The sequence below is a fragment of the Artibeus jamaicensis genome, unplaced genomic scaffold (genome assembly GCF_021234435.1).
Source record: "Artibeus jamaicensis isolate MK-2021 breed Jamaican fruit bat unplaced genomic scaffold, CSHL_Jam_final contig_432, whole genome shotgun sequence".
Lineage (NCBI taxonomy): Eukaryota > Metazoa > Chordata > Mammalia > Chiroptera > Phyllostomidae > Artibeus > Artibeus jamaicensis.
In genome coordinates this window covers 7,843,082-7,870,342 of record NW_026521828.1, presented here as the reverse complement: position 1 = coordinate 7,870,342, position 27,261 = coordinate 7,843,082, and the positions used below count along the sequence as shown (strand labels likewise).

At 42.2% G+C, this 27,261-nt stretch overlaps 1 protein-coding gene across 1 annotated transcript in view; it reads left to right on the top strand.

Annotated features, from left to right (window-relative positions):
• Window positions 1-27,261, top strand: part of ITK (IL2 inducible T cell kinase) — a 60,848-nt gene that overhangs the window by 9,151 nt on the left and 24,436 nt on the right. Inside the window, exons 2-8 of the mRNA XM_037152256.2 lie at window positions 8,821-8,925; window positions 10,433-10,514; window positions 12,335-12,463; window positions 15,996-16,036; window positions 18,729-18,880; window positions 21,032-21,097; window positions 23,358-23,412. Of these exons, the coding sequence (XP_037008151.2) occupies window positions 8,821-8,925; window positions 10,433-10,514; window positions 12,335-12,463; window positions 15,996-16,036; window positions 18,729-18,880; window positions 21,032-21,097; window positions 23,358-23,412 (630 nt within the window). The remainder of the gene's footprint in view (window positions 1-8,820; window positions 8,926-10,432; window positions 10,515-12,334; window positions 12,464-15,995; window positions 16,037-18,728; window positions 18,881-21,031; window positions 21,098-23,357; window positions 23,413-27,261) is intronic.

Here is a 27,261-nt window from a genome sequence, read left to right as displayed (position 1 = left end):
TGGTCATCTTAGAGGACCTGACGCACAACTGGTTAGATCACCAACTGTCTTTATTAAGAAGCAAATGAAGTACAGAAAGTTAGCACATAAGCCATTTTTGACTGCTCCATAAAGGTCAGCTCTAATTTTATTTTATTTTTTAAAGATTTTGTGTATTTATATTTAGACAGAGGGAGAAAGAGAGGGAGACAAACATCGATGTGTAAGAACATTGATTGGTTGCCTCTCATTTGCACCCCGACTGGGAACTGAATCCGCAACCCAGGCGTGTACCCTGACTGTGAATTGAACTAGGGACCCTTTGTTTTTTGGAATGACGCTCAACCAACTGAGCCATGCCAACTAAGTCACACCAGTCAGGGCTCAGCTCTAGTTTTAGATAGGGCCTAAAGGACTGAAAGTCTCAGACACACCATAATTCTATAATTTTAGAAGAGTGTGATAAAGTGAGAAAGCAACAACATGGCAGTGTAATAAGATGAGGACCTGGCACTAATTAACCTGGGTGACCTTGGTCAATTCCTTATCCTATCTGGCATTTAGTCTTCTTGTCCCCAATTGGACTTGATCAGTGGTTTTCGAACTTCCTATAAAGCACGGAACCCCCTCCCAGTACAAAATTATATGTGTCATTTCTATCCCCACATCTGAAACAGAAGTGGGAAGGCTGTGCTCGAAGTGAGACCACCAGGACCCTACCCTCTGGGCCTGCCCCTTGACCTGCAATAATCCCCAAGGTGCCTTCCAATTCCATGACCTCAGTCTCCTCAGAGTGTAAATTGATTCGTAGAAATGAAAAGATAAGAGCCAATTTAGAAAGTAATTTCACCTTGAGGTGAAATATTTAACATAAAAAGTTGCATGTCAATGGAATAATTTCTGAAGACACTTTGGGTTCAAAATAGATAGGAACTATGACTCTATCTCTCTTCGATGATGTCATGCATTTAGAGATAGATGTGGAGATTAGCTAAATGTGGATGCCTTTCCGTTTATAGTAAGAGTTTTGTCTTCGTCCTACAAATAAATTTTCTGCTGTACACTTGGTCTCACTTGCTCTTCCCTCAATCAACCAGTTAATAAATATTAATTGAACATTACCTCTGTGCAAGGAGTTACTTCCTAAACTGCAACAAAATCGTTATTAATTTACTTTCTTTGGCTATCAACTCTCCAGCACTTCAAAAGTACATACAAAAATATACTCTTTCAAACTCATTAAAAATCTCATAGCCTGATATTCTGGAAAGAAGAGGGGCTTTGAAAGAGTGTTCAGAGACCAGAAACACTGAGATGGAAAAGCTACAGGCCATTGCGATGACCTACTTTATACTGGCATATAGCACTTAGTTCTTGCTCTTAGTTCCTGCAGAAGTCCTCTTCTCCCTGCCCACATTTGTAAGCAATTCTTCAGAGACATGCTTTCCAAAGGCCAGGATCACTAATATTTTTATCAAATATGAAGGAGGCTTGGAACTTATTCCTGAATTGTTGCTTCTCTTCTAAGATAAATATACCCACATTGAAGCACACAGAGTTGCTTCTTTAGAATCTATGAGGAAAATGGCTATCGCTCAAGAAGAACATAAAAGGGTCTATCATGAACTTGAACCTCCATGAACACAGAAGAGCAGGTGACAGCTGCTGCCTGGCTGCTGAGTACCGCTAATGAGGTCACAAGGTTACAAGGGCCGAGCGGCATCACTCTGCATACACAGCATTTGACATACACCCCTGACGACTCTCCCCTTGCCCCCTGCCCAATTTGTACTAGAGTGTGGTGTTTTCAAAGTTTCTGACTGCCTTAACATATTGTTCTGATTTTTCTGCTTAGTAAATTTATATGTTCACTGTAAAAACTTCAGCTATTGTAGAAACATGTCACTTGAATTGCAAAAGTCTGCCATACCACCACCCAGAAGGGAGAGCCAGTATTAGCAGTTTGTCTTCTTGTACTAGTTCTTTGAATTTTGCATAAACTAATATATACTTGATTTTTTCCAAAAGCGAGATGATGCTTTCATCTATTTCTGTAAACCCGCCTTTTACACACACACACATGCACACACACACATATTTGTCCCTCCATATACACTAATGTTATGGCTCCAGAGCAGACACAGATTGGCTGGATCCTAATTTAACCATTCATCTTTGATGGACATTTAAGTTTCTCTAAGTTTATTAGTGCAATAAATAATGTCACTGTGAACATCTTTTTTTCTACATCTTTATATTTTTACAAATATTTCCACAGGATAAATCCCATAAGGGATGCACACCCATACTTTCATTTGCTGTTTTTCAATACAATAAAAGAAATACATATTCATGGTAAAATAGTGAAACAATACAGAAGGATACATGATAGAGAGAAAAGTTTATACTTTTCTTTATACTTCTACTTTATACTTCCAAGTCTCAGGGCCATTCACATAAGTATGTAATCTTACTGGTTTCTTGCAAAAAAAATACATTCATCATTTTAACTGAAGATCACAAAATGCCCTCTGGACACTAGATGAGACTACAGAACTTTTTTCTTTTCTTCTTTTCTCTTTTTTTGGTAAGATCCTCACTTTTTTCTTTTGGGTGGTCAGGGTACCATGACTGACAAGCTGGCTGACGTGAGGAGAAGCCAGGGTGTTCCCCACAGTGCAGCCCACAGTGTGAAAAGCTGAGGGAAGGAAAGCCAGTTGACTCAGGTTTCTCTGTGACTAAAAGGTCTTGTGAAAAAGGGGAAAGAAAAGAAGGCAGGTAGGGGATGGATCAGAGTCTCCTGGCTCAAAGGCAGACCAGGAGCCTCCGAATCAGCAGCTCCCTTAGTTTCAGAGCTTCCCAGAACTGCAGTTGAATGGAGGTAGGTTCAGTTGAAGATGGGTAGGGAGGGAAGGAACCCGCAACAGCTACTTACAAATTGTACTTGTGGTTTAGAAGGTGCTACTCTTTTATATACAGACAGTAATATATATGTAGACATATATGTACATGAATCTACCACCTATATAGTAGGATTTAATATATATTAAGTATCAAGCAACTTGCTAGGTGATTTCCTATAGTGCGGGTCATAGCTTTAAGCTGCCGCTGGCCTACTCCTGTATCCCCTACTCATGAAAAACCAGAAGAACTAAAAAGAGCACAGAGAACTAAGCTCAAAGAACTGAAACAACTGTTACCTGTCATAGGAATTCCATGGCTTTTCCTCCTTCCCAATCTCTGCTTTTATCCCCCGCAGAACAAGCGTTCCCTTTGTCATAAAAGACCAGAAGGCTGAGAGAGGAGACTGGGAGGGAATTTGTGGATTGCCTCCAGCATGTGTTGCAGAAGGCATGGAACTAGAATCCAGGAAGACCCCTAAACCTCACACTAGAACTGATATTCTGCATTCTATTGGAAGTGTGGCAAACAGCCCCCAACTCTGTTACTCATGTTTCATCCCATATAACATGTTTTAATTTCAATTGTGTCATTGTGATATTTCAGATTGGTACAATGGTTATGCTCCACCTCAGAAGATGCAATGCACAAAATATTTGAGATTCCTTGTTAAAATCATCATCAGAAAGATTCCCTATTATTAAAGAAGCTCTGATAAAGGCGGCATGTGGCTACATTTACAGTGTGCCCCGGGAAAGTCTTAAATGCATCACTCCCCTTTGAAAAATACCCTCTCAGCTGCTGCCTGAAATTCCATTCAGTTTCCTCTCGACTTAAGTCTCCTAAGACCTGTCCTAATCCAAACTCTTGTGAAACAAGCTGAGCATTAAGCTCTCAGTAAGTTAAGCCTTTGGTGAATGACTATTTGAGAAAGGTCTGGACAGAAGAGCGGGAGAGGAAGTACAAAGCTCAAGTCCTCACATCGTGACAAAGCTGAGAAGAGCAGGGAACAGGTCTCTTTCATTGCTTTGCTCTGTTTTTACAAATAATTGGCAAAGTAAACAAATGACTTTGGAGTGTCAAAATCACCAGTACCACTAGTTAAAAATTAATTTTATCTTCTCAAATGGTGGTTCCTGGTTACATATTTGCACACCACCAAAAAATCCCCAAAGAAAACATAGACCCATAAAGACAAGAGACCAAAGTCTTGTTTTATGGTTAGTATTTGGAGAAGGAAAGTAACACTTGAATGATTGATTTATTATTTGAATGATTTTATTTGGCTATTGGTTTATGTCATTTATTCCTTTGTTTACTTATTTTGGAGAGAAGGAGAAAGGGAGAAAGAAAAGAAAAAAATTGATTCATTGTTCCATTCATTTATGCATTCATTGGTTGCTTCTTGCATGTGCCCTGACTAGGGATAGAATCCACAACCTTGGTGTATAGGGATGATGGACTGACCAACGGAGCCAGCTGGCTAGGGCCTATGTCATTCTTTTAAGTCCTATAAATTGACCCATGATTCAAGGACTGTTATTATTCCCACTTAAAACAGATACACATAGCACAGCAACTGAGAAGTTCAGACACTTGTCTCAGGTTGCACAGCTAATCAGGCAGATGGGGGTCTTCCTGACCTAAAAGTTCTGTTCCAGTCTCACTCTGCCCCACCAGAGCAGAAAGCTCAAATTCTGTTGTTTTTAAGAAGGGTGTAGATGTCCTCTTTCATGGGTATCGGACATACAACTTCTCACTAATGTATTTGTTGGATGAGCTGGGCATCCAAGAAGCCAACGTTATGGAGGAAAGTGAACCTAAATTATTCTGAGGAACCAGGGGAAACACTCCCCCTTTGAAATCCAGCTTAAGCATTTAATAACCAAATGGGGCAGAAACAAATCTCTGTTGACTTGGAGAAATCGGTCATGCAATTGATTGTTCAGTGTTCGTTGGGGAAGGAGAGTCTCCTATGGAAAAAGTCAGGGCAAGTGCAAAGCCATGAAGCATAGTCAAAAAGATCTGGAGTCATAGAGTTGAACTTGTGTGCTGCTCTTCCACTTATGAAGAGACTCGGCCCCTCTGAACCTCAGCTTCCTCCCCTTTAACATGGGGGTTGTGATTAAATGAGATGGCATATTGAAAGTGTGAGCACTCGAAATATTATCTCTTATTTAGTTTTTTTCCTACCTCTCTTTGAAAGTCACAATCCAAAATTCTGTTTTACACAAAAATGATCACAGGGAGAAAGGAAATATAAAAGCCTCTCTCCCGAGCTTGCCTTTGTACAAATATATGGGCATCAGCTTCCTGTTGGATTATGTTGGACACACGTCAGATGTCCAGGGTAAAGCTTTGGAATATGAGGACAGCTTTGAACATGGCCAAGAAAGGAGACAAGGCCAAGTGAAATTCTGTGACTTTCACCTCGAGTGATGCAGACAGAATAACAAGGAAGAATGAAGGCATGTTTTACTTGGTGTGTCTCTTTCTCTGGTGGCTTTTGTGTGGCTTCCTTGGAAGGTTTTACCCCAGAATTTTTCAGAAATAGTACAGTTGTTTGGGATGATTACAGGCAATCACCGTTTGCCAGAGAAGGAACTATGTTTAACTGGCTGACTTGCTCCCTGGTGCCGGCTGGGGAAAGGTACAGCTGGCCTAATATTTATCATCTATCGGGTCTTATAAAATCAAAGAAGAATGGCCTGTGGGCCTTTGGAGAGACTGACCCAGAAAGACGGATTGTAAGGGGTGAACCCAAGGACCCATTGGGAAATAAGAGTGAGTTTTGACAGTGGAACATAAAATTCATGCAACAGAAAGACAAACCAGAGAGCAGGTTCACCTGACAGGCGGTGATGGCGCAAACATCTCTACAAATCTATGTTTGAAATCAACAAGTATTAAAAAAAAATAAAAGAAGATCATCTGAGTTTAGAGGAGAGGTGTCTCTGAGAAACCTTGAAGCCGCACTGTCCAATGAAGTAGCTGGCAGCCATGTGTGGTTATCACGAGCACTTGGAATGTGGCCTGTCCAAGTTGTGATGTGTTGTGAAATACGTGATTTCAAAAGCTTAGTATAAAAAAGTAATGTATCTCATTAATTTTTATGGTGATTACACATAGAAGTGATAATATTTTAGATATATGTGTTAAATGAAATATATTCTTAAAATTAATTTTACTTGATTCCTTTTGCCTTTTTTTAGCATGGCTACTAGAAAACTTTAAGTACGTATTTGGCTCACATTATGTTCCTATTGAACAGCATTACTTTAGAATCTCATATAGAATTTTAATCCCTGTTCATGATTCCAGTTACTATTTACCTCCACTTTGCACCCTGGTTATGATGATCTCAGGCTACTGACAGCCAGCACTTACCCAGAACTTTATACCCCAGAGCTCTGCACTCCCATCTAGGATGCTCACTCCCCCAGACCTTGTCATGTCTGACTCCTTTTTCAACTTTCTGGCCTTTTCTCAAATGCCCTCCCTCTAGCAGGGGTGTCCGACCCATGGCCCATGGGCTGCATGTGTCCCAAAATGGCTACAAATGTGGCCCAATAAAAAATCATAAATTTACTTTAAAAATCACAAGATTTTTTTTTTGTGATTACGTGTCACAATGTATTTAATGCATAGCCCACAACAACTCTCCTTCCAATGTGGCCCAGAGACATCAAAAGGTTGGACACCCCTGTGAGGTCTGCTCTGACCACAACTGGATGGCATCGACCTCTTCTATTGTCTTCATAGCATTTGCTAATATTACCTGCCTTCCCAACTAGACTGTGAGTTCCAAGGGGAAAATCTACTGTGTTCACCTCTCTGTTTCCTGCCCTCAGAACAGTGCCCTGCTCAGAGCTGGCTTGCAATCAGTATTTCCCAAATGGCTAAATGCATTAGCTTTAGATCTGATGGAGACTGGTTTCTACTTTCAGGGAGCACAGGACTCAGTGGGTCCGAGGGCAAAAATGTCTGCAAATGGAGTCGTCCTATCGCTGCTGTGAACCTTTTGTTGCATTTCACTGTGTGTACTACTAAGGAAATAACCCAACAGAGGTCAAAAAACAAGAAAACCTCAAAGCTTAGACTCCCTGTTTACTGGTAACGGCAGATGGTTGTTGAAAAGGCTGCTCCCCTGTACTCTTCTGTTTTTGAAAACCAGATTAAACATTCCACAAACTGTGATTATGGGCACAATCAGGGCATATATTTCTAGCTGCGGCAATCTCGACATGAAAAGATAGTTTGAGTCTAAAAGGCACATGTTTTCAGAGGCTTTAAGGGGAGACTGACCTCTTCATACATTGCTACATTACTAAGTGGTTTTAGACTGCTGAGTGGGGCAGAGGCTCATTTTTATTTGTATATATTCTATAAATGTGTGTGGGAATGACAGTGCATTCCAAATGGTTAACCTTGACTACTTTAGGGTTGTGGAAAAGGGAAGGATAATAAGATACTATAAATATTTTCTCCATATACCTCCATATTGTTTTCTTTTTCACAATGACCATGGATAGATTTTGTACTATTAAAAAAGGAATCAAGTAGATGTTTAGAAAGAAACTGTAAAGAGAAATGCCAGAAAGCTTCCCTGTATTTGACTGGAGGTACTTCTGACATCTTGACTTGCAGTCAAGTTGTCAGTTCTGTGCCTCAGCTACTAACACACAGGCCAGCAACCAGTCTGGGTATCAGAAAATGGAAGGTTAAGACTAGTCACACTGCTTAAAAATTTGGTGATGTCATGGCTCCCTGAGCACCAACCAAGTGCCCTCAACATATCACAACTCTCCTGCCATACTGCTTCTTTAATCACTTTGAGATAATAGGTACCCTTTATCGAGGGCACCTATTATAAATTACATAATTACATTTCCCATTTTGTTTTGTAATCAACCCTTAAAATGTTGATCATAAAATTGTCACTTAGCAGATGTGGAAATTGAAGTTCAGGGAGGTTAGGTGAACTGAATGGAGCTACTCAGAGGCAGAGCACAACATTGAACCTAGCCTTTTCCAAACTTTGCCCAAATGAATTCACCACTTGCTATCTCTTTTCAAGGGGTGAGACATAATGAAGTGTTTTGCAACTGGTTCCACAGATGAATTAAACTCTATTCTCAATGGAAGCCTAATTCTGTGAAAGTCTTCTGATCTCCAAAAGCTTTTCCCTAACTGGCCTTCTTTGGAGCTTGACAGTCCACTAATAGAATCAATCAGTCCTGTTGGGTAACATCCCCTGGGACCCACTCTTCAAGGACAAGGACCCTTATAAATGTGTAACATCTAACATCATTATATAGCATATGAATTAGTTATCAAGGAAATACATCTAACAAGCTTCCCAGTGACTAAGACATGGGGCCTAGTAAGATTTGATGGGGGTGTGGAGAAGGGATGGTGATGGAGCTGAGTTAGGAATGTGCTACAGGACTGTCATTGTGGGCCTATGGATAGCTAAGGGACACAGAGAACCCAGATACAGAAAAGAAAGGGGCCACTAAACGTATGTGTCATCATTCAGGTCAGGCCCGGGCTCGATTACTGAGTTAATAAGGCTATGGATAAGCACAAAGCAGAGAAAGCTGGCACATGTGTGGCTGTTTCCTGTAGACCGCATTACCCATCCCAGGTCCAAGTTCTGAAAATGCTCCCATTTGTCACAAGGGCGCTAGGTTATAAGATGCCATGGCTCAATGAGTGGAAATCAGTCACCCCATCAAGAAAATTCAAAAAGTATATTCTCCTAGGAATCTGCTCAGAGTGTTCTTCTCAACCACTGAGGACCAAGAAGTAGCTTCTGGATATTTGGGGGGATGGTTTACAAAACTAATAGATCTTTTTCAGTGATGGATTTCTGGAATTAACCTGGAAAAAATACTGTCTTCTCTCTTTTTAAATGGGATGTGCATTTTCTTCTCACAGAAAAAGCGTACATTGAAGGGCTCCATTGAACTCTCCAGAATCAAATGTGTTGAGATTGTGAAAAGTGACATTAGCATCCCCTGCCACTATAAATATCCTTTTCAGGTAAGTTTATCATGCCCGAGGGGACTAGTTCCTCATACCTTCCATGATATTTGAAATCCTCAGTTATTGTAAGAGAAGGTGAGACAGAGATGACTCTGGTGTAGGGTTAGAAGTTAGACCAAGACCAAAAGAACATTGCTGTGTTCTTTCACTTATTCATTCATTCAACACAGATGAAGCATAAAATCCTAAAAAGTTGTCATTCCTCATTCCCCTTTCCCTATGTCTTCCCTATCTCAAGAAAATTCCTAATCACTCTGCTCCAGGCCTGGGGATGGGGTGGAGGGGGGAGAAAAAAATACCAAGGGCCCCAAGCCTTTAGGTCTTTAAGTGCAATTTACTCATGATTTGGGGTGACTGATGGCAATTCTTGTTAGAAATTGCTGGAGGTTCTGGGATTAAAAAAAATTAGATTTTACCACCTGAGAACTATCTGTAATTATGCTATTTAATACAGTAACCACTAACCACATGTGGATGTTTAAATTTAAATGTGAATTCACTTAAATTAAACAGTATTAGAACTTTAGCTCTGAGTCATATTAAGACACATTGAATGAATGAACATTTCACATGTTCTATAGCCACACATGGCTAGTAGCTACTATGTTGGACAGCACAGATGATAGAATAATACCATCGGTGCAGAAAGCTCTATTGGACAGAGCTGGTGGAGGGCATTTTTAGTTCTTAGGTTATGACATCGTCTAAATCTAATTACCACTCTTGGCATTTTTGCCTCTCAAGAAGAGGGTACCTCTTTGCATATCCTATGGTATCATTCTTGTTTAACAATCTGAGTGTTACAGGAAAAGACTTTTTTCCTACTAGAAAAGTAACTTCCATGGGTTGGAATTTTTAGGGCTGAAAGTAAAAGGAATAACATACATTTTCCTGTCATTAAAATCCCAATTACAAATGAGTGCATGAAAAAAAAAAAAAACTGGTGAAATCAAACAAGATCTGTAGTCTACTGAACACTATTGGACCAGTGTCAATTTTCTGGTTTTGAACATGTGCTGTGGTTATGTAAAAGGTTATCACTGGGGAGAGATGGTAAAAAGTACCAGGAACTCTGTACTATTTTTGGAACTTCTTGAGAATCTTACATTATTTCAAAATTAGAAGTTCTTAAAATCCTAAGTACACATTTGTCATCTAACAGCTTATTCTTTTATATGCCACAAAGTTTCTATTTTCTAAAAAATTAATATGAGAAATAAAGGAGCTGTCAAGAGGAGAACTCTTTCTTCAGCTGTTTTAACTTAGTGATGGCTTACTGATGACATTGAACCCAAGACAAGTAGCCTAAGCTGTGGAGGTTCAAGCTGCGTCTGCACGGCACCCAAACATCTGGATGATAAGGATACAGGTCCCCTGATAGTCCAGAGTTTGCCTTTTTGACAACAAACGCTGAGACCCCACACTTGGCCCAGTAAACCAGATGGCTTATCAGTCATCCCTCTCTGGACATACTGCTCACCTCGAACTCTGTATGTGTCTCCAGGTTGTACATGACAACTACCTCCTGTATGTGTTTGCTCCAGACCGTGAGAGTCGGCAGCGCTGGGTGTTGGCCCTTAAGGAAGGTAATTCATCTCCTGTGTGACTGAGTCCCTGGGACTCCTTGATCCTCTAGTAGGTTTGGGTTCCACATCAGAACAAAGGGCAGCTGATGGTCAAACATTTCTCTCTTTCGGTGTTGGTAGAAGGTCCCAACTTTTTATTCTGGACCCAAGAGGCAAAAACCAGTACAGGGCAGGGTCAGCCAAGTCCAGTTCATCACCTGTTTTTATAAGGTTCCAAGCTAAGAATGGTTTTTATATTTTTAAATGGTTTCATTTTAAAGGGTTATACAAGTACCTACAAAATATATTGCTTTTGCCTGTTGGTGAGAAACCTAAAATATTTACTATCTGGCCCTTTAAGAAAAAGTGTGTTGACTTCTGGTATGTTGTAAAGAATACAAGCGTGGACCCTCCAGCTAGATGACCTGGGTGCGGATCCTGACTCTGCCACTTACTAGCCATGTGTGCTTGGGCAACTTCCTCAACTGTTCTGTGCTTCAGTTTCCCCATTTATTTTTAAAAGGAAATGTAGAAGGGAAAAATAATAGTGCCTGCCCCCAGTACTGCTGTGAGTAAAGTCCTTGGAACTAGCCTGGTCCATCATCAGCACCCAATAAACGTTAACTAGCTTTAAGAGTTTTCAGAGCATCGGTGAGGGTATTTCTCAAGGCTCGCCTTTCTGAAAGTATAATTAAAACTGGCACAGTGTTTAGGTCCCTGGGATGTTGAGCCGGGCTACTAAAGTGAAAATCCCAGCTCTACCAATGATTAGTATGCGACTTTGAGCAAGTTCCTGGATTGTTCAGTATCTCCATTTCCTCAGCTGTGAATTCTCACTAGTAACACTCATGGGGTTGTTGTGAGAATGAAATGGGTTAGGACACCTCACACACATAGTACAACACCAAAAGTAAGCACTCAATCAGTATTGTTCTTAATATTACTTAGCCTGAAGCCCTGGATTTGCAGGAGAACTAGGTTTCAATACTATTCTAAGTAGCTATGGGGACTCAGGGTAAGCAAGCCGTTTTGAAATCTCAGGAGTCACAATGCCCCTATCTGAAAATTAAGAATAAAAATGCAAGTCTTATCAGCTTTCAAATGACATATGAACAGGCAAGTGCTGGGAAAACTGGAAAGTGCTCTCAAGTATAACAGTCACAGAACAAACACTAAAGTAGAAGTAATCAGAACACTGAAGTAAACCCTAAAGGAAAAGTAATAAAAAGGGCTCTAGCTATGAGCATTGGCCATTCTCCCTCTGTGAGGGGGCTTTAACTAGAGCCCCCTCATAGGATGTTAAAACTAGAGGCAGCATTGGAGATAATCTGTCCACTTCTCTGGCTTTTATACTTTTTTTTTAGCAGTAGAGTCTTATTATTTTTTTTCTATCATAACTGTACTTTAAAGCTACAAATCTAGAAGGGGTGAAAAGCAAAGTTGCCATGGTTGGGGGTTGGAGAGATGGAAAGTGGGAATCCCACCTATTCAGTCTTCCCATTACTCCTTCGGCATTTTGTGGGGTTCACTGATCCAGTCTAACGACATCATGGCACAGAGGGAAAACTGAGGCTCAGATGAGGGTCCTGCCCAACCTAAGGACATGCAACTAACCCAAGACTGAGCCAGACAGGAACCCAGATCCACTGATGCCTGAATCCAACATGCATTCCTGTGAATAGGTATAGGCCTGCAGAAAGGCATCTGCATGTTTGTGACTGTTCTGAGCACAGTTCACTCAGATTCACACAGCTGGGCCCAGTCTCAAGGAGTTAGCAAGTTGGTGGTCCTTGAGACACGGATCTGGAAATAACTCTTCTGCTGGTACCAACCTCTTTCAGAAACAAGGAGCAACAACAGTTTGGTGTCCAAGTATCACCCCAATTTCTGGATAGACGGGAGGTGGAGGTGCTGTGCTCAGCTGGAGAAGCTTGCAGTGGGATGCGCCCAGTACGATCCAACCAAGAATGGTAAGACACTGAGAATTCCCTTTCTTCGTTACAAAATAAATGACCTCTCTACTAGTAGGAAGTAAAAGCTGTCAGCTTCCCATCACCACAGATGTCAGAGATTAAATGCAAAATTCTACATCTCCAGAATTTTCAGAGGGATATCATCTGCCTCTACTACCACTATCAGTTTGGTGATTTTTTTTCATATCTATACCTCCTTGCATTTCAAAGGGTGGTCCTTAGACCAGCAGCATCAATAACACCTGAGAGAGAGTTAGAAATGCAAATTCTCTGGCCCCATCCCAGGTCTTCTGGATCAGAATTTGTATTTTAACAAGATTCCCCAGGAGATCTGTATGCATAGTTATGTCTGAGGAGCACTCTCTGATAAAACTTTCAAGTTTGGAAATTTCAAAAGCATGGTCTACTGAAATCTTAAATTTAGAGATAGCCTTACAAAGTATATTAACATTTATTTTTTTTATGTCGTCATCACATCATAGCAATGTTTAATTACACAAGTTCAACTCTATATACTTGCAGGGGGAAGAAAGTAAAAGCAAAACAGCTTATTTTGCTCGATGGCTTCTCCCCACCTCCCCTTCAAACTTGCCCACAATCTCAGAGAAAAAGAGGCCGCAGCTTATCTGCAAAGTGAAAACAAAAGAAATTGTTTCTTGGCCTTTGATGTCAAAAGCCCAGGCCCTGGGGATTGGAGTACCAGTCAATTTTACTTTATGTGATGACTTTGGGACCCAAACCCACAATGAAAGGCCGCTCCTTCTAATGCACTTTTATATGTAATATTCTCCCGTTTCTCTCAACCATCTGGGTAGATGATGTGATATTAAAGAAAGAGTTGAGCAGTTTGGTATGTTCAAGGTCACACAGCTGGGAAGTGCTCTCTGCAAAGCCATTGTCAAATAGGAATGATGGATCAATCATACAGATTGTTTTGCTCCCATTCCCCTCTCCTCTAAACTTCTCTTACCTTAGTTACCTTTTTTCATCTGCCAGTTTCTTTCTGGCACTAAAACCTAATGCCTCAGATTGACAACCCAAGGCGGATGTGCTAAATGTAACTCATGGCTGGGTTTTCCGTGGCTTCTTGAGTCATAGCCCCCTTTAGTACCACTTTAAAAACCACTACTTCTCACCCTCCACCTTGGAAGAGAAAGTTCAAGGTTACCAGTCCCTTGGCCCAGAAGAATACTATTTATCTAATTTCAGAAGTCAATGATCCTCTGCATTAGCCCTGTTGACCATAGTCGTGAAGATGAGTATTGAATGGAAAGGAAATGGAAGGTTTTATATGAGTGGAATCCACCACAATGACAGGGTGGCTTGCACTGGCCTCAGTGAGTGAAAATCCTTTTTCCAAAGCCAGAAATCTGGTCTCCAAATTTTTGCCAGCACCTTGCTCTGGGCCCTCGGATGAGTCACTTGACCATTAAGGACACTAGTGTCCTCAAGTCTGAAATGGTAAGGGAAGTTTTAGGGAGCCTGAGATGAAATATTCACTAAGCCCCCTTCCAGTTTTGAAATTCTTGGAATCAGTGTTTCCATTTGCTGTTTCTACCATGCATGTCACAGCTGTTCCCCTTCAGGGTGCACAGTGCCTCCCTCCACTGAGTGGTGAGCACATGACTGAGGTGTGAGGACCATCTGAACAACTCACTAGGATGACACTTGGGGAGGCTGGTCACGCTGAGCTTCTCCCCACGTGAACCCAGGGCCTAACCACTGGACAATCGCTTTGCTAATGGTCCTGCTTTTGCATTGTCACCTACGATCACGTCCCCATCTCAGCATGTACTCATTCTACTCTCTCTGACCCCTTTTAAATCACCACAGCTATGACAGGATGGAGGGCAAAGTGTCCGAGAAGCACACGGCACTGTGCACACAGCACATGATCATTGGCTCTCAGCAATGGCTTACAGAATTCTGGTGTTGGGCACACCTACAGGGCAGGGCCCAAGACCACAGATCTTTAGGGTGAAAAGCACTTGGGGTGAATCCCAGCCCTATCAGTTCTTTGCCCACATATATGAAGTGTGACTTCATATATGTTACTTAACCTGAGTCTCTGAGCCCATTCCTGGCCTGGAAATGGGGACAATGATAATAAGTAGCTACTTTGTTGGGTTGTGGTGAGTCTTGGGTTGTGCAAAGTTTTTAGCACAGCTGCTGGCTCTTACTGAGCTCTCAATAAATGGCAGTTGTGTCTACTAATCTTTCTTATTTGTGGACAGAAGAATGGGAAGCAATATGCATGTGTATGGCTGGGAAGCAGCTGAAGTGATTGAGTAAAAAGGGACCCTGCTATACCCGAGCGACAGCAACACTTATTTCTGCAACCAGAACTGGCCCTGATCTCACCACAGCCTACACAGAGAGTGAGGAAGGAAGGGCAGAGCAAGGCCAGAGGAAGAAAGAGACCCGTCACAGAATGTTCAGGGCCAGCAGGGAACAAGGCCACTCCACTGGTATGCGGTGCAGCTGGGGTTAGAATGCCAGTCTCCGGGCTCCAAGTTCAGTGTTGAATAGGAATCATACTTCCTATTATGTTGGTTTTCCTTTTGTGAATTGCATTCCCAATGCCCCACCCTGCCCTTGCTCAAGGAGTTAGCACAAGGGCTGGGCTCCAGGGTCTGTGTGAGCCTCCTCTTACCACATCCCTGACGTGGGCTATACAACTTCAAGTCAGCCTCATGCAAAGGTGAGGGACTCACCACCTACATCTTCAGCCCGGTCCCTTCTTATCTCTGATCGTAAAAGAGATCGAAGTGAGTGGAAGCCTGTGCAGTGGCTCCCATATGACACCTCGACACCCATGCTTGGTCCATTGATCCCAGGCCTGACCTTTCAGTGTCTCAAAAGAGAAATACTGAGAGACAGAGGTGAAGAGATGATAGGAAAGAGAGAGGAAAAGGGAGAGAAAGAAGACAGGCAAAAGAAGGAACACAGAGAGGAGAGATAAAGGGAGGGAGACATGGCAACGTGGAAACACAAAGAGGTAAACAGAGAAGGGGTGTCTGGTGCGATGTTTGGAGGTGGCGACAGGAACATGTATTCAGGGGTGTTAATGTAACTAAAAGTGGATTTCTGCCTCTCGAAAAGCAGCCGACCACCTCCCCCTCACCCGCCCCCTCCTCAAGCCACAACAGCATCAGGAAGCCAGTGAGTCACGGTGCCCCTGAGTCACCCATTCCCACTCCTGGGTTTAGCAGGTGCCAGGTGCTGTCATGGAAGGCTCCAGGCTTTAACCCCCATGTCACAACCTTGGGAGCAGGCTTTGCCTGGGACCACAGCAAAATGGGCCCAGAAGATTGGCTTCTGGAAATTCCTGGCGTCTCCTAGAAAATGAAATCGGGAAGCGCGGGCTGAGACAGACATGAGGGAGGTCCTGCCAGGGCCGATATTTGTTTCTCTGGGTCCCAACATCTCCTCAGGGCCCCTTTTCTCCGAAAAGCCCCCTGCCTGCTCACCTCCGGTTGGGGATGTTCGGTTTCAGGCTCATTTTCTTTTTCTGTTTTTCTCGTTTCAGCTTCAAAGAAGCCTCTTCCTCCTACTCCTGAAGACAACAGGGTGAGTGGGAGTGGGGCACGGGGGGCCCACGGGGCTGCAGGCTGCTTGACAGGCCTGTTCCCACCTGCATTTTTCCTGCCTGCCCAGATTTCTCAAATCCTTGGCAGATGCAATAAACTGTGGTGATTCAGCTGAACTCAGTACATTGGGCCTGACCTATCCCATAGGTCTGTCCACATAAAAGGACCCCTCAGCTGCTAAACCTTCACCTCGCTTTATCCACCTAACAGACACTTATTGGTACCAAATTATGTGGCCAGCCCCCTGACTGCTTGGAAGCATAAGAGCAGCTCACATCTATGTAAAACTGCAGTTTTACTCTATGTAGTGGCACTTTGGAAGCATACATTTGATAGTTTATCTTTCTCAAAGCACTTCTACACTTTTACTACCTGTTTCAAAACTCCCTATCAGTTCTGGTCACTTACGACAAAGTTTTATTCTCTTTTGAAATCTTGGGAAATCAAGTCCCGAGAGCAGTTTTGAGACTCTCTCAAGGCCATTCAGCCACGTAGGAGTCAAACTGGTAAGCTGCTGAGTTTTTGGTGGGGTGGTCTCTAATTCAAGGGGCAGTGCTCAAAGTCTGGTCCGTGGACCAGCAGCATCAGCATCACCTGGGAGCTTGTTAGAAATTCAGTGCAGACTCTCAGGCCCCACCTCAGGCCTACTGCATCCAAAACTCTGGGGAAGGGGCCCTGCAATCTGTATTGGAACAAACCTCTAGGCGATTCTGAGGCACACTGAAGTTTGAGAAACGCTGGCCTAACACACTTTCTTACAAGACTTAGGTGATAACAAGCCAACTCTGGGGGAGCTATTTAGTCAAGAAGACAAAAAAATAGAAGGAAGATCAGCCCTCCCGTTATGGTCAGACCAACAGCAAACCACATTTTAGTAACTGCCCTTTAGTTCTAGGACCTGCTCATTCTGCTTCCTCATGCGTCTTCCTGAAGCTTGACCTCTGCTCATTTCCCTCCAGCCAATAGGCTGACATGTCAAAACCTGGCAGCTTCCCTATGAGAGAAGTTCTGAGTATCTCAAAATCTCAGGCTGGGTTTTAGATCTGACATCGGCCTGATCCCTCTCAACACGAAACAAGCGTACTTAAGTTGTAGCAAAAAATGAACCCTTGCCCCTCTCCTTTTGTTGATTTTCTAAAGACCATTTCACCCTACTCTTGAAGACATAGTTCGAAATCTCACCACCGTGGCATGCAGATGGTCCCCCCCACAGTCGTATCTAACCCTACACCTCTGCATCTTAAGCCACTTTGTCCTTGTCTTATTTTACTATCAGTGAAGATGAAGGCCAAAAACACTGCCTGCCCGTCTCTCTTTGGATTCTGCCATTTGGCTCTTTGAAGACTTCTCAAAGGAGCAGCACCCACACCATTTCAGCACGCTGACCACAGGGCCTTTGCAATCCTTGTTCTGCTTTCGACCACACATCTAAATCCATTGCAGCATTTCTCACCTGGAACCACCTGAATTTATTTCTTCCTTCACCTTTGTGCTCTGTCCCCTGATGAGTGACAGCATCTTGAATGGGCATCTAGAGACGCTATATTTTTAATCCAGTCTGAGCTAATAGGCCTGGTGCTCTGTGTGAGAGAGACCATGGAACAGTCATATCCTTCTTTTATCTTCAGGTGCCTTTGAACACAACTCCTTCTTCCATTAGCTCTTAGGGTGAAAGCCTCAGGCCCATCAACTCTTGTTCATAGAACCCAATATACCACCTCACAAGCTCCACAAATATCTAGGCTTCAAATTCCAATGTGGTCTCAGCTGGGATGACATACTTCATCAGTATGGCAAGTCTTTTTTTTAATGTTCGTATTTTTATGCAATCCAATAGTTCAAGTACTCAGAGAGCTTTTTCCTTGTATAACAACAAATCTCATTCTGCCAGCTACTGCAGTCTCTTCCCTTGTTCACTCTGTCACAAAAATCTGCCACCCCATAGCAGGTGTGCCCATTCCGAACTTTTTTTTACCTTCCAGCCTCCTCTTCACATCCTCAATAGCTCATCCTATGAAAGGTACTAAGAAGTAGAGACATAAGCAACAGAACACACAAGAGGAAGGAGGGCACCCATGTGCTATAGTAGAAAGAGCAGTAAGACTAATTCAAGTGCTAAACTGGGTCACGTCCATTTCTCCTTCTGGGCCTCAGTTTCCCCCTTATAAACAGAAGAGTGAATTCAATGATCTCTCAGAGGAATTCTGGCCTACAATTCTATGGATCTGGACAAACGCACAAATCAAATCAGAAAAGCATGGACTAAATGATTTAGGGTTGATCACATCACCTTCACAAAAAACGCGATGCTTCTGGCAGAGAGGCTGCAACGTGTGACATGGTACAGATGGAGAAATCACAGACTTCTGTGATGCGTGTGTGTGGCTGCTTGGAATTCACTTTGGTCTGAACTCACCGCGTAGAATGGGAGGGCTGATGAATTCCAGGTATTGAATGTCTTTGTGTTACATTCAGCACCATGACCCTAACACATAAAGAAAGCCACCTGGAAGAAGGTGGCTATCTAACAGAAAACCCCCGTGGGTTGTAGGAACTGGTGTTTGAGCCAGCACCCATCCAGGAGCCGGTTACAGCTCAGGGGCTTGCTGATCTCACTCTGTGTTTACATCCTTTCTGCATCTTTGCTTGATTTTGTTGTCTCCCTCCTCCAGCGATCACTCCATGAACATGAAGAAACCCTGGTCATTGCCTTGTATGACTACCAAACAAACGACCCCCAGGAACTCGCGCTACAGCGTGATGAGGAGTACTACCTGCTGGACAGCTCTGAGATTCACTGGTGGAGAGTTCAAGACAAGAATGGGTAAGCATCTTTGTGGCTGCTGTCCAGCGTTTGCGGTGAGGTGCGAACAAAGAAAATCCTGGGGTGATTGATCCTGCCTTGCTCAGCATGACCACTGCACTGAGTTAGGGGAGGGGAACAGAGGCAGGAGAAAGAAGGCAACATTTGTTGAGGGATGTCTTGCCACTTCTCAGACGTGGCTGGGAGGCAGTCACTTGCTGTGCTTGCTCCCTGCCCCCCAGCAAGCCCTCTCGGCCCCTAAACTCATCTAAAAATCACCCGGGATTTTCCTATTGACATCTGCCATTGGAGGGATTGGCGATTTGTTCCACGAAGAAGCACTATGGAGAGGCCATATAAGAAACAGGTTCCAGACTGCCTGGCTCTGCGAACACCAGAGGACCTTACTCAGAAATCCGTCCTTTCAATCCACTGACACCTATTTCGCACACCTGAGGTGGGAAATTTCTTCCCCTAGGTCTCGCTTTCCCAAATGAGTTTACCCTTTGTTCAGTGGCCTGTGGAAAGGCTTAACTCTGCACTTCAAAGGGCTTTGAAGAGGACACCCCAGAGGCCAATGGGCATGTGGGAATCCCCCTGCCCTTTGCTGTCCAATAGTGCCATGCTGTGGAAAGTCCGCAGCGGGGCACGGCGGAAGTGCTGGACTTCAGTATCAGCTGCTCTTGTTGCTCTGACTTAAGGGGCTTTGAAAAAGTCCCTTAACCTTTGTGAATGCTTCTCCTTACCTATAAAATGCAGATGATTCTATCAGCTTTGGCTGTCCCAGAATGTTGAGATGATGAAAGTGAAAGGGCTTTGTAAATGCTACATCCACACACGAACGAAGAGGATTACCATCATTAGCTAACCCAGGTTTGGTTGGCATATCAAAACACAGTTATTCTATTTGAAAGTAAAAATAGTACTTTGACCTATTAATACAATTGTAAACATATGGTGCGACAAAAGTGATATAATGAAGGGGAATTCCCAAAGAGGGATAGAAAAGAACTAGCAAATTTCAGAACAAGTTGACTGCCATCCGTTGGCACTGGCTGCAGTGAGCACTGTGTTGAGGAGGATTCTGAGGCTGGATGTCTAACTCTCAAAGGAAAGAAAAAAAGCACGCCACGACTGACTAGCAATGTCAGTCATGGGCACAGGAAATGAGCATAATCATAGCATATTTGACATCCCCATTCTTGCTTTCTTCAAACTTCAAAACAGTTCTGTGAAATACAGTACACATTCTCCATAAACATAATATAATCGCTAGAATGAAAAATGGCAAAGCACTTAATGTAGTAAACAGCAGTGAATTGCCAGGCATCCTCTGATAGACTGGCAGGGTGTGGAGGGATTCTGTGTGTAATCTAGTTTAGGTCCCTCGTTTTACCGGTGCAGAGTCGGAGGGCAAGAGAGGGAAGGACACCGTTCTCGCCTTGTGGGATTAAACGCAACAGTGAATGTGAAAGTGCTTTGAAAAGTACTAACCTACATACAAATGTGGAGTGTTTTAATGCACTTATTAGTCTCCTAATCTTTGCTTAGGCACAATTATTTATTCCTGCTCACAAGAGACTCCTACCCCCAAATCCAACATGGCTTTATCCTTTTTTGTCATGTGTTACAATTTATGTCTGAAGGAGCTCAATTAACAAAAAATATTTGGGAGGCCTTGAATGAAAACTTACAGTGTTGACTGGCAGTATCTTTTGGCACTTGTGGTTGGAAAGTAATTTTTTAAAATATTTTAATTATTTGGGTTTCCTGACTATAAAATAGTAGCATTAAAGTGGAAAAAGCAGTGATCATCACACCCAGAAAAATGTTTCCTTATAGAAAATAGAGACTGCATATCGATCTTTTTTTTTTTCCAGTAGAGCAAGGTTCACAATGAGGACAATAGCAAGCAGTGCTTCTTAAACAAAACAGCCAGGTCTTATTTATTATGGCTCATATTTTAGTAGTGAAGCTTTTGCCTTTAACAGGTAGAGAGTTGCTGTTATTTTTAGCAAGGCTTTTATTCTGAAACTTTAAAATGTCTTATCAGGAATGACAAAAAACGTGAGGCTCTCTCATCTATAAGTGACTTTGGTGATCTAAACTTTTAAAACAGAGATGAGAAAATGAGTCCTATATCAGTCTAAACATTGATTTCCCTTTTAACAGGCATGAAGGATATGTACCGAGCAGCTATCTGGTGGAAAAGTCCGCAAATAACCTGGAAACCTATGAGTAAGATATTGTATTTATTTTACAAAAATATGGCACTAAGGAGCCCTCCTTAGATTAGAAATAAATTACTTGTTGATTATAACATGACCCGGCATTTTCTCTTCCCCCCATACTCGGATTTCTAAATAACGGTAAAGGAACACTTCAAATAGGAGAAGGGGGAGGGTTTGTGTACTTACCTGCCTTTTATCAAGAGGATGTTTCTCAGGTACCTGTGCAGATTGTAGTAAAGGAAAAGGCTCTTCTGGAAATACTAGGAATGTTGATCTTAAATGACAAAAAAAAAAATACCATGAACACTGGATCAAACACAAGCTGATAAACATGGTTTAGTGTGTCCAATTCTAAAAGAGCTGACAAATAGGTATTATATATCTGCTAGTTTGTGTTGTTTATTTCAAGCTACCATTTAGAAGTGTTCATGTGGATGTAGTTTTAATGGAACTACTTAAAGTTTAATGAAATAAAATTGTAGTGTACAGAGTACTCACCATGTATATACAGATTTCCTAGCTCAGCTGCTGAAAGACAAAGAAGCAATAACAGCCCAGTAGCAATGTATACACCGGATCTTGGTTTCTAAATAACACTTCCCAATGTAAAGATCCAGAGTTCTTGGAGAAATGGTTTGGGGATTCAGGGGCAGGGCAGGGAAAGAACAAGATGAACTTGGAACATCTTATGCACCAAAAAGTAAAGAAGTAACGATCAACTTTTAAAATGATGTTGGCATGTCAAACAAACACAGAAGTCAGCTTTAATATGTTCCTTCTCACCAAATGGTCCACCAAATGGACTACAATCCTTTGAATGAAATAAGAATCCACAAGAAATAGATAGCTTGATAGGTCAGTAAATAAGAAGAAAAAAAATGAGAAGAAAAAGTTCTTTCTTACCATAGAATTTCAACTAAAAAATGTAGAAGGAATGATAGAGTTTAAAAATCAATATTTTGTAGCTCAAAGTATCAACTGACTCAGGCAAGAATCCATCAATGAATATCCCAATTAGGGGGTGAACGTCAGATATTTACACAGTCTCAAAGTATCTTTTCTGATCAATCACTTGTCACTAAGAAAGTGGAAATACCTGGCAGACTGCATCTTAACCCAATAATCAATAATGCAATAGACAGACATTGTGTGTCTCCTGACGTGACACATGGAGGACACAACATCACTTTCATGAATTTCCTGCAAATGTGAATAATCTGGGTTTAGTCATGAGGAAATGGGAGACAGATCCAAAGTGAGGGGTGTTCATAAAGTCATTGGCCTATGCTCTCAAACATGCAATATCATGAAATATAAGAACAGTTGGGAAATTGGTCCACATTGAAGGAGACTAAAGGGACATGGTAACTAAATGCACTAGTAATCCTGGATTGAATCTTGAATCATTAAAAAAAGTTATAATACTTATTATTGGGACAGTTGATGAAAGTTGAACAAGGTCTTAAATTAAATAATAGTATTATATCAATGTTAAATTTTCTGATTTGGATCATTGTATTATGATTATGTACGTGTATACTCTATTTCTTCAAAGTACATACTGAAGTCCTTAGAAATAAAAGTCTAATTTCAAATGGTTCATAAAAATATATATATTTATCTATCCAGAGAAAATCATAAAGCAAATGTAAGCAATTGTTTTACCTGGGTGATGTATATACGAGAGTTCTTTTATAGTACCTTACAACTTTTCTATACACTTGAAATTATTTACAAGTAATTTTTAAGTCATTACCAAATATATGATACTATGGTTAAATACTAGCTATAAGGACTTCTATAAACTCATGTGAGTCCTTACTAATTCAAATATGGTCAAGTTATTTGTTGCTGAGATTTGAAAACATTCCATAGTGAAAACCTATCATTTATCTTCTGAAGCGTCTCTGAACCTGAGATCGGTTTTGATGAAGTACTTGTGAGTAGCCCCTGCCACTCAGCTAAAAGAGTCAACAGTTCCAAGAATCTTTGAGCGACAATGCCAATGCCTTTAGAAAAAAATAGGCATTTATTTCAAATGCTCATCAGGCTGGGAAATTTTGCTTGTTTTGTATTTCAATAGATACAATACAGGAGACAAACCCAAATTTCCAACTGTGTATAAATAATAGGGAATGGTGGAGCTTGCGGCAAATAAACAAGTATATTCCCCCTCCTGAAGGGATCTCTGGCCTTCCTTATCTTTCATAAGTAAATCACAAAAAAAAATGTTTAAATTGACATACGACTTTTTTTTCTGCTTTCAGGTGGTACAATAAGAGTATCAGCCGAGACAAAGCTGAGAAACTTCTTTTGGACACAGTAAGTTTCTACATTGTGCTGTTGTTTTTCAGCCACGCTGTGGTTTATGCCAATGTGTGAATCAATATATTGATTTAACAGTGGTTTTCAGGCCTGGTAAAAATATTCTGGGGATTTACAGGACAAGCATGCAACAAGATAAGAGATCTGGGAAGGGTCTGGAGCCTTGGTCTTGGCAGGCGTGACGTGTGTGGCCTTGGTAGCCGCAGGTGTAATGGTCCTTCAGCTGTGAAGGCTGACACCAGGGAGCCATGGAACTGTCCTAGCCACCGGCTTGCTGCCGGCTTCTCTGGCTGGGGGAAGGGAGGCTGTGACTCAGCTTCTGCCTGCTGGAAACGTGGGTGCAGAGGAAATATGCCACAGTTTTAACTCATTTTTCATGCAACGAGAGCCATGCAGTGTGAGTGGCAGCCCTGATCTTATCAGGGATATCAAGATTAAGGGACAGCGGGATAGGAAGAGAGAAAGCGTGGTACAGTGGGAAAAGTGCTGGGTCCTTGCCCCTGCTCTGTCACTAGCTCAGTGTGTGACTTTGGGGACATCTCATCTTTCTTGTGGGCCTCAGTGTCTCAGTGAGAAGGAGATGAGCATTGGGCTAAATCAATTCGTTTATCAGCATATATGCCTAGAGGAGCGGTTCTCAGGCCTGTCTGCACATTAGAAGAACCTGGAACGCATTTTAAAAACCAATGCCCAGGCCAATCCCCAGATTCATTAAGTCAGTCTCTTTAGGATTGGAAGGATCCAGGCATGAGTAATTTAGATAAAAATCTCTCCAGCCGAGTCTAATATTCAGGTGATATTGGTGGCCAGTGCCCAACTCTAGCCTTACCAGGGAGACTTGTAAACAGTAGGGAGGAGTTCCTGCAGGCATTGGTCTCCTTGTGCCAATAGTCCACACTGCCCCTGTCGTTTCACCATATACCATCCTCCAGTTCTGGTCTGAAAGTATTTCCTGTCTCTGCAAATCTCTCCTGGTGGAATGAAGCTGCAGTGGCCAACTCATCCCAGTTTGCCTGGGACTGTTCCACTGTTAAAACGGAGACTCCTGTGTCCCAGGAGTACCCCCACCCCAATGCAGTCCCGGGCAAACCAGCCGGCTGGCCACCCCAACCATCCATGATTTTGGACAGTGGTTAGGAGTGAGCCTTGGAGAAGGAAACCTGGGGAGATGTCAGGAAGGACATGAAAGGCTGTGATGGGAAGGGGTGATGACTATTCTCAAGGAATAATTTAAAGACAGGGAGTTCATTATCAATATCTATTTACTTTTGCACAGGAAAAACTAATAATAGTTTGCTTCATTCTATCAGAGGGAAAAAACATATGACATCTGTAAGAGGAAAATGGGAGGGGAGAAGAAAAATCCGCAGTCATATTTGGGAGCAGTGAACCTTCTTTTTCTTCTCTGGGGAAGTTGCTAATAGCAGGCAGCAAACAAAGAACCAGGGGAGATGTTCTGCCCTTGGGCAACTTGTCTTCATCAAAGAGGGCAAGCCTGGTTGTTTGTGGATTCTCCAAAAGACCGAGCGTTTCTGGTGACTGTGAGCACAGGCCGTCTGTTATGTCCACTGTCTCAATTATTGCTCATCTCTGTTACAGTAGCTTTGCACCATTTCCTTTATCAGGACTTCTCAACATAAACTTGGGGAACTTACCATTTTGCTGAGCACAGGACTAAGGACTTAGGTATGCTGGAGACAGGATCTTTGACCTCAGTGAGCTTTAGACTCTATTGGGAAACAAAACAAACTCTGAAGAAAGACTTAGAGGATAATCTAAGGTAAACTGGGAGCATATGAGGCAGGTTTTCAGTGGTCTGTGAGTCCAGGGAAGGTGCTAGCGGAGTTAGACAGACTTCGTGGACAAAGGGAATCGAGCTGAGTCATTCCTGGACTCTGGTTCCCACTTGGTTCCACACTGACTTAGCGTTTCATCTTTCCCTGTGGTTCTCAATAGAACCACTGGGAAACTTCTAAAAATGCAGATTCCCAAGGCCCACCCCAGACCAACAGATCAGTATCTCCACACTGAGTTTCTGGGAATCTGTATTTTTCTCAAGTCGAACTTGAGATGCATATGTACCCAGCTCAGCACCTAGTTCCCCAACCTACGTGATTGAATAATATACTAAAACTTGACCAATTGAGAGGAATGAAAAATTATTTAAACACCTGGATGATACTAAGTTTAAACAAGTGCAGTTTTGTTATTTTCAACCACACCTATAAGTACTCATGAAGCGTTGCCCATGAGAACTTATAACAGCCCACAATACAGTTCTTTGAAGGGACTAAAATATATACATTCCAGTTGCCCTGATAGTTGACACATTCCTCCTTACTAACATTCTGAACTACTTGACCAAATCCTCTTTGCCTCCTTAGGTACTGCAAGGGCAAACTTCAGTGGTCCCTGTGGTATATGCTGTTTAAAACAACAGCTGAATAAGTTTCCTTAGGGTCTCCTTATCTAACAAGTATGGGACCACTAAGACATGGATTGACTCATTGCAATGAACCAATAATGGATTTATTTCATTTTTATTAACTAAATCTCCTGATGTACTGCCCTATACATTTTTCTTCACTAGGACAGAAACCCTTTATCATGTGCCTGCTATACCTAGGAACCCAAAACTCTACCTATGACAAAGTACATCAAATGCTTAATAAGTGTTTTTAAATTAACAGCTGTGCTTAAGGAGAACCTGGCTGATTGTGAGCATTATTGGGGGAGGTTTTCAAAAATACAAATTCCAACACTCTGGCTCTCACCAATCAGAACCTCTGGAGGTGACATCCAGGTGATTCTGGGACCTCCCTGAGCTTGGGAACCAAAGAAAAGCATTTCCGATGGTGTCCTATCAAGTCTTCAGATAACACCTCCTCCAAGAAGCTGTGCGTGCTTTCCCTCTCCCTTTGAACCCACATGGTACAATGTCAGTACTTCTCCATGGCACTGTTCTCACAGTGGGCCTCAGGAGTTTCTCTTCTGTCCATACCCATTTTGCAGAGGGTACGCTTCTTGCAAGCAGCCCCTCCATACCTTTCAGCATCACATGCTTGGGCAACCTGAATTTCCAGCAGGAGCGTCATCTTGCACATTGATTATCTTATGTCCATGCTTCTAAATTGTCACTGAAGATGCAATATTGACTTATGAGTGGATTTGTCTCAAGAGAAGAAAAGAACCAGCTCTAGACTAAAGAGCAGCTATGTGTCAGAATCTCTTAGGGTACAATGTGGCATGACAGGTGATGAGTTATCCCTCCATCTTTTTTTGCAATAACCTAACCTATGTGTCAAGATTATCTCCTGTAAGGTAACCTTCAAATATAGGGACAGAAAGAGAGAAGGCTCATTCTAACCCAGTCAACCTGTCTCATACGAAAGCAGGAATTAATACATCCAACTGATGGCAACTCATAGCACGTGGTGATAATGGCAATGACGGTGCCAATAATCCTGGTGCAGGTATCATAGTCCTTGATATGTTCAGGAACAGCTCCTTGTGTAGGAACTGTTCTCAGCATCTTACAGTAATTCTCCCAGCAACCTTACAAAGATCATTTTACAGCCCAGAAAACTGAAGCTTATACACGGAATCAGGAAATATCTAGAATTCACAGAACTATAGACCGTTAGAACAAGAATTCCCTTTAAAAACATCTGTGTTATCCCTTTTGTGTTATAGGCGAGTACACTGGAGCCAAGTTCAGAGCATGAATCAGTGGCATAGTGTGTACTTGCACAGGGGTGCTTCTTACACACACATGCACGCATGTGCACACACACAGTGTACAAGAGGATATCGGAGTTAAGTTCTATTCTCCCATCCCTATTTTTT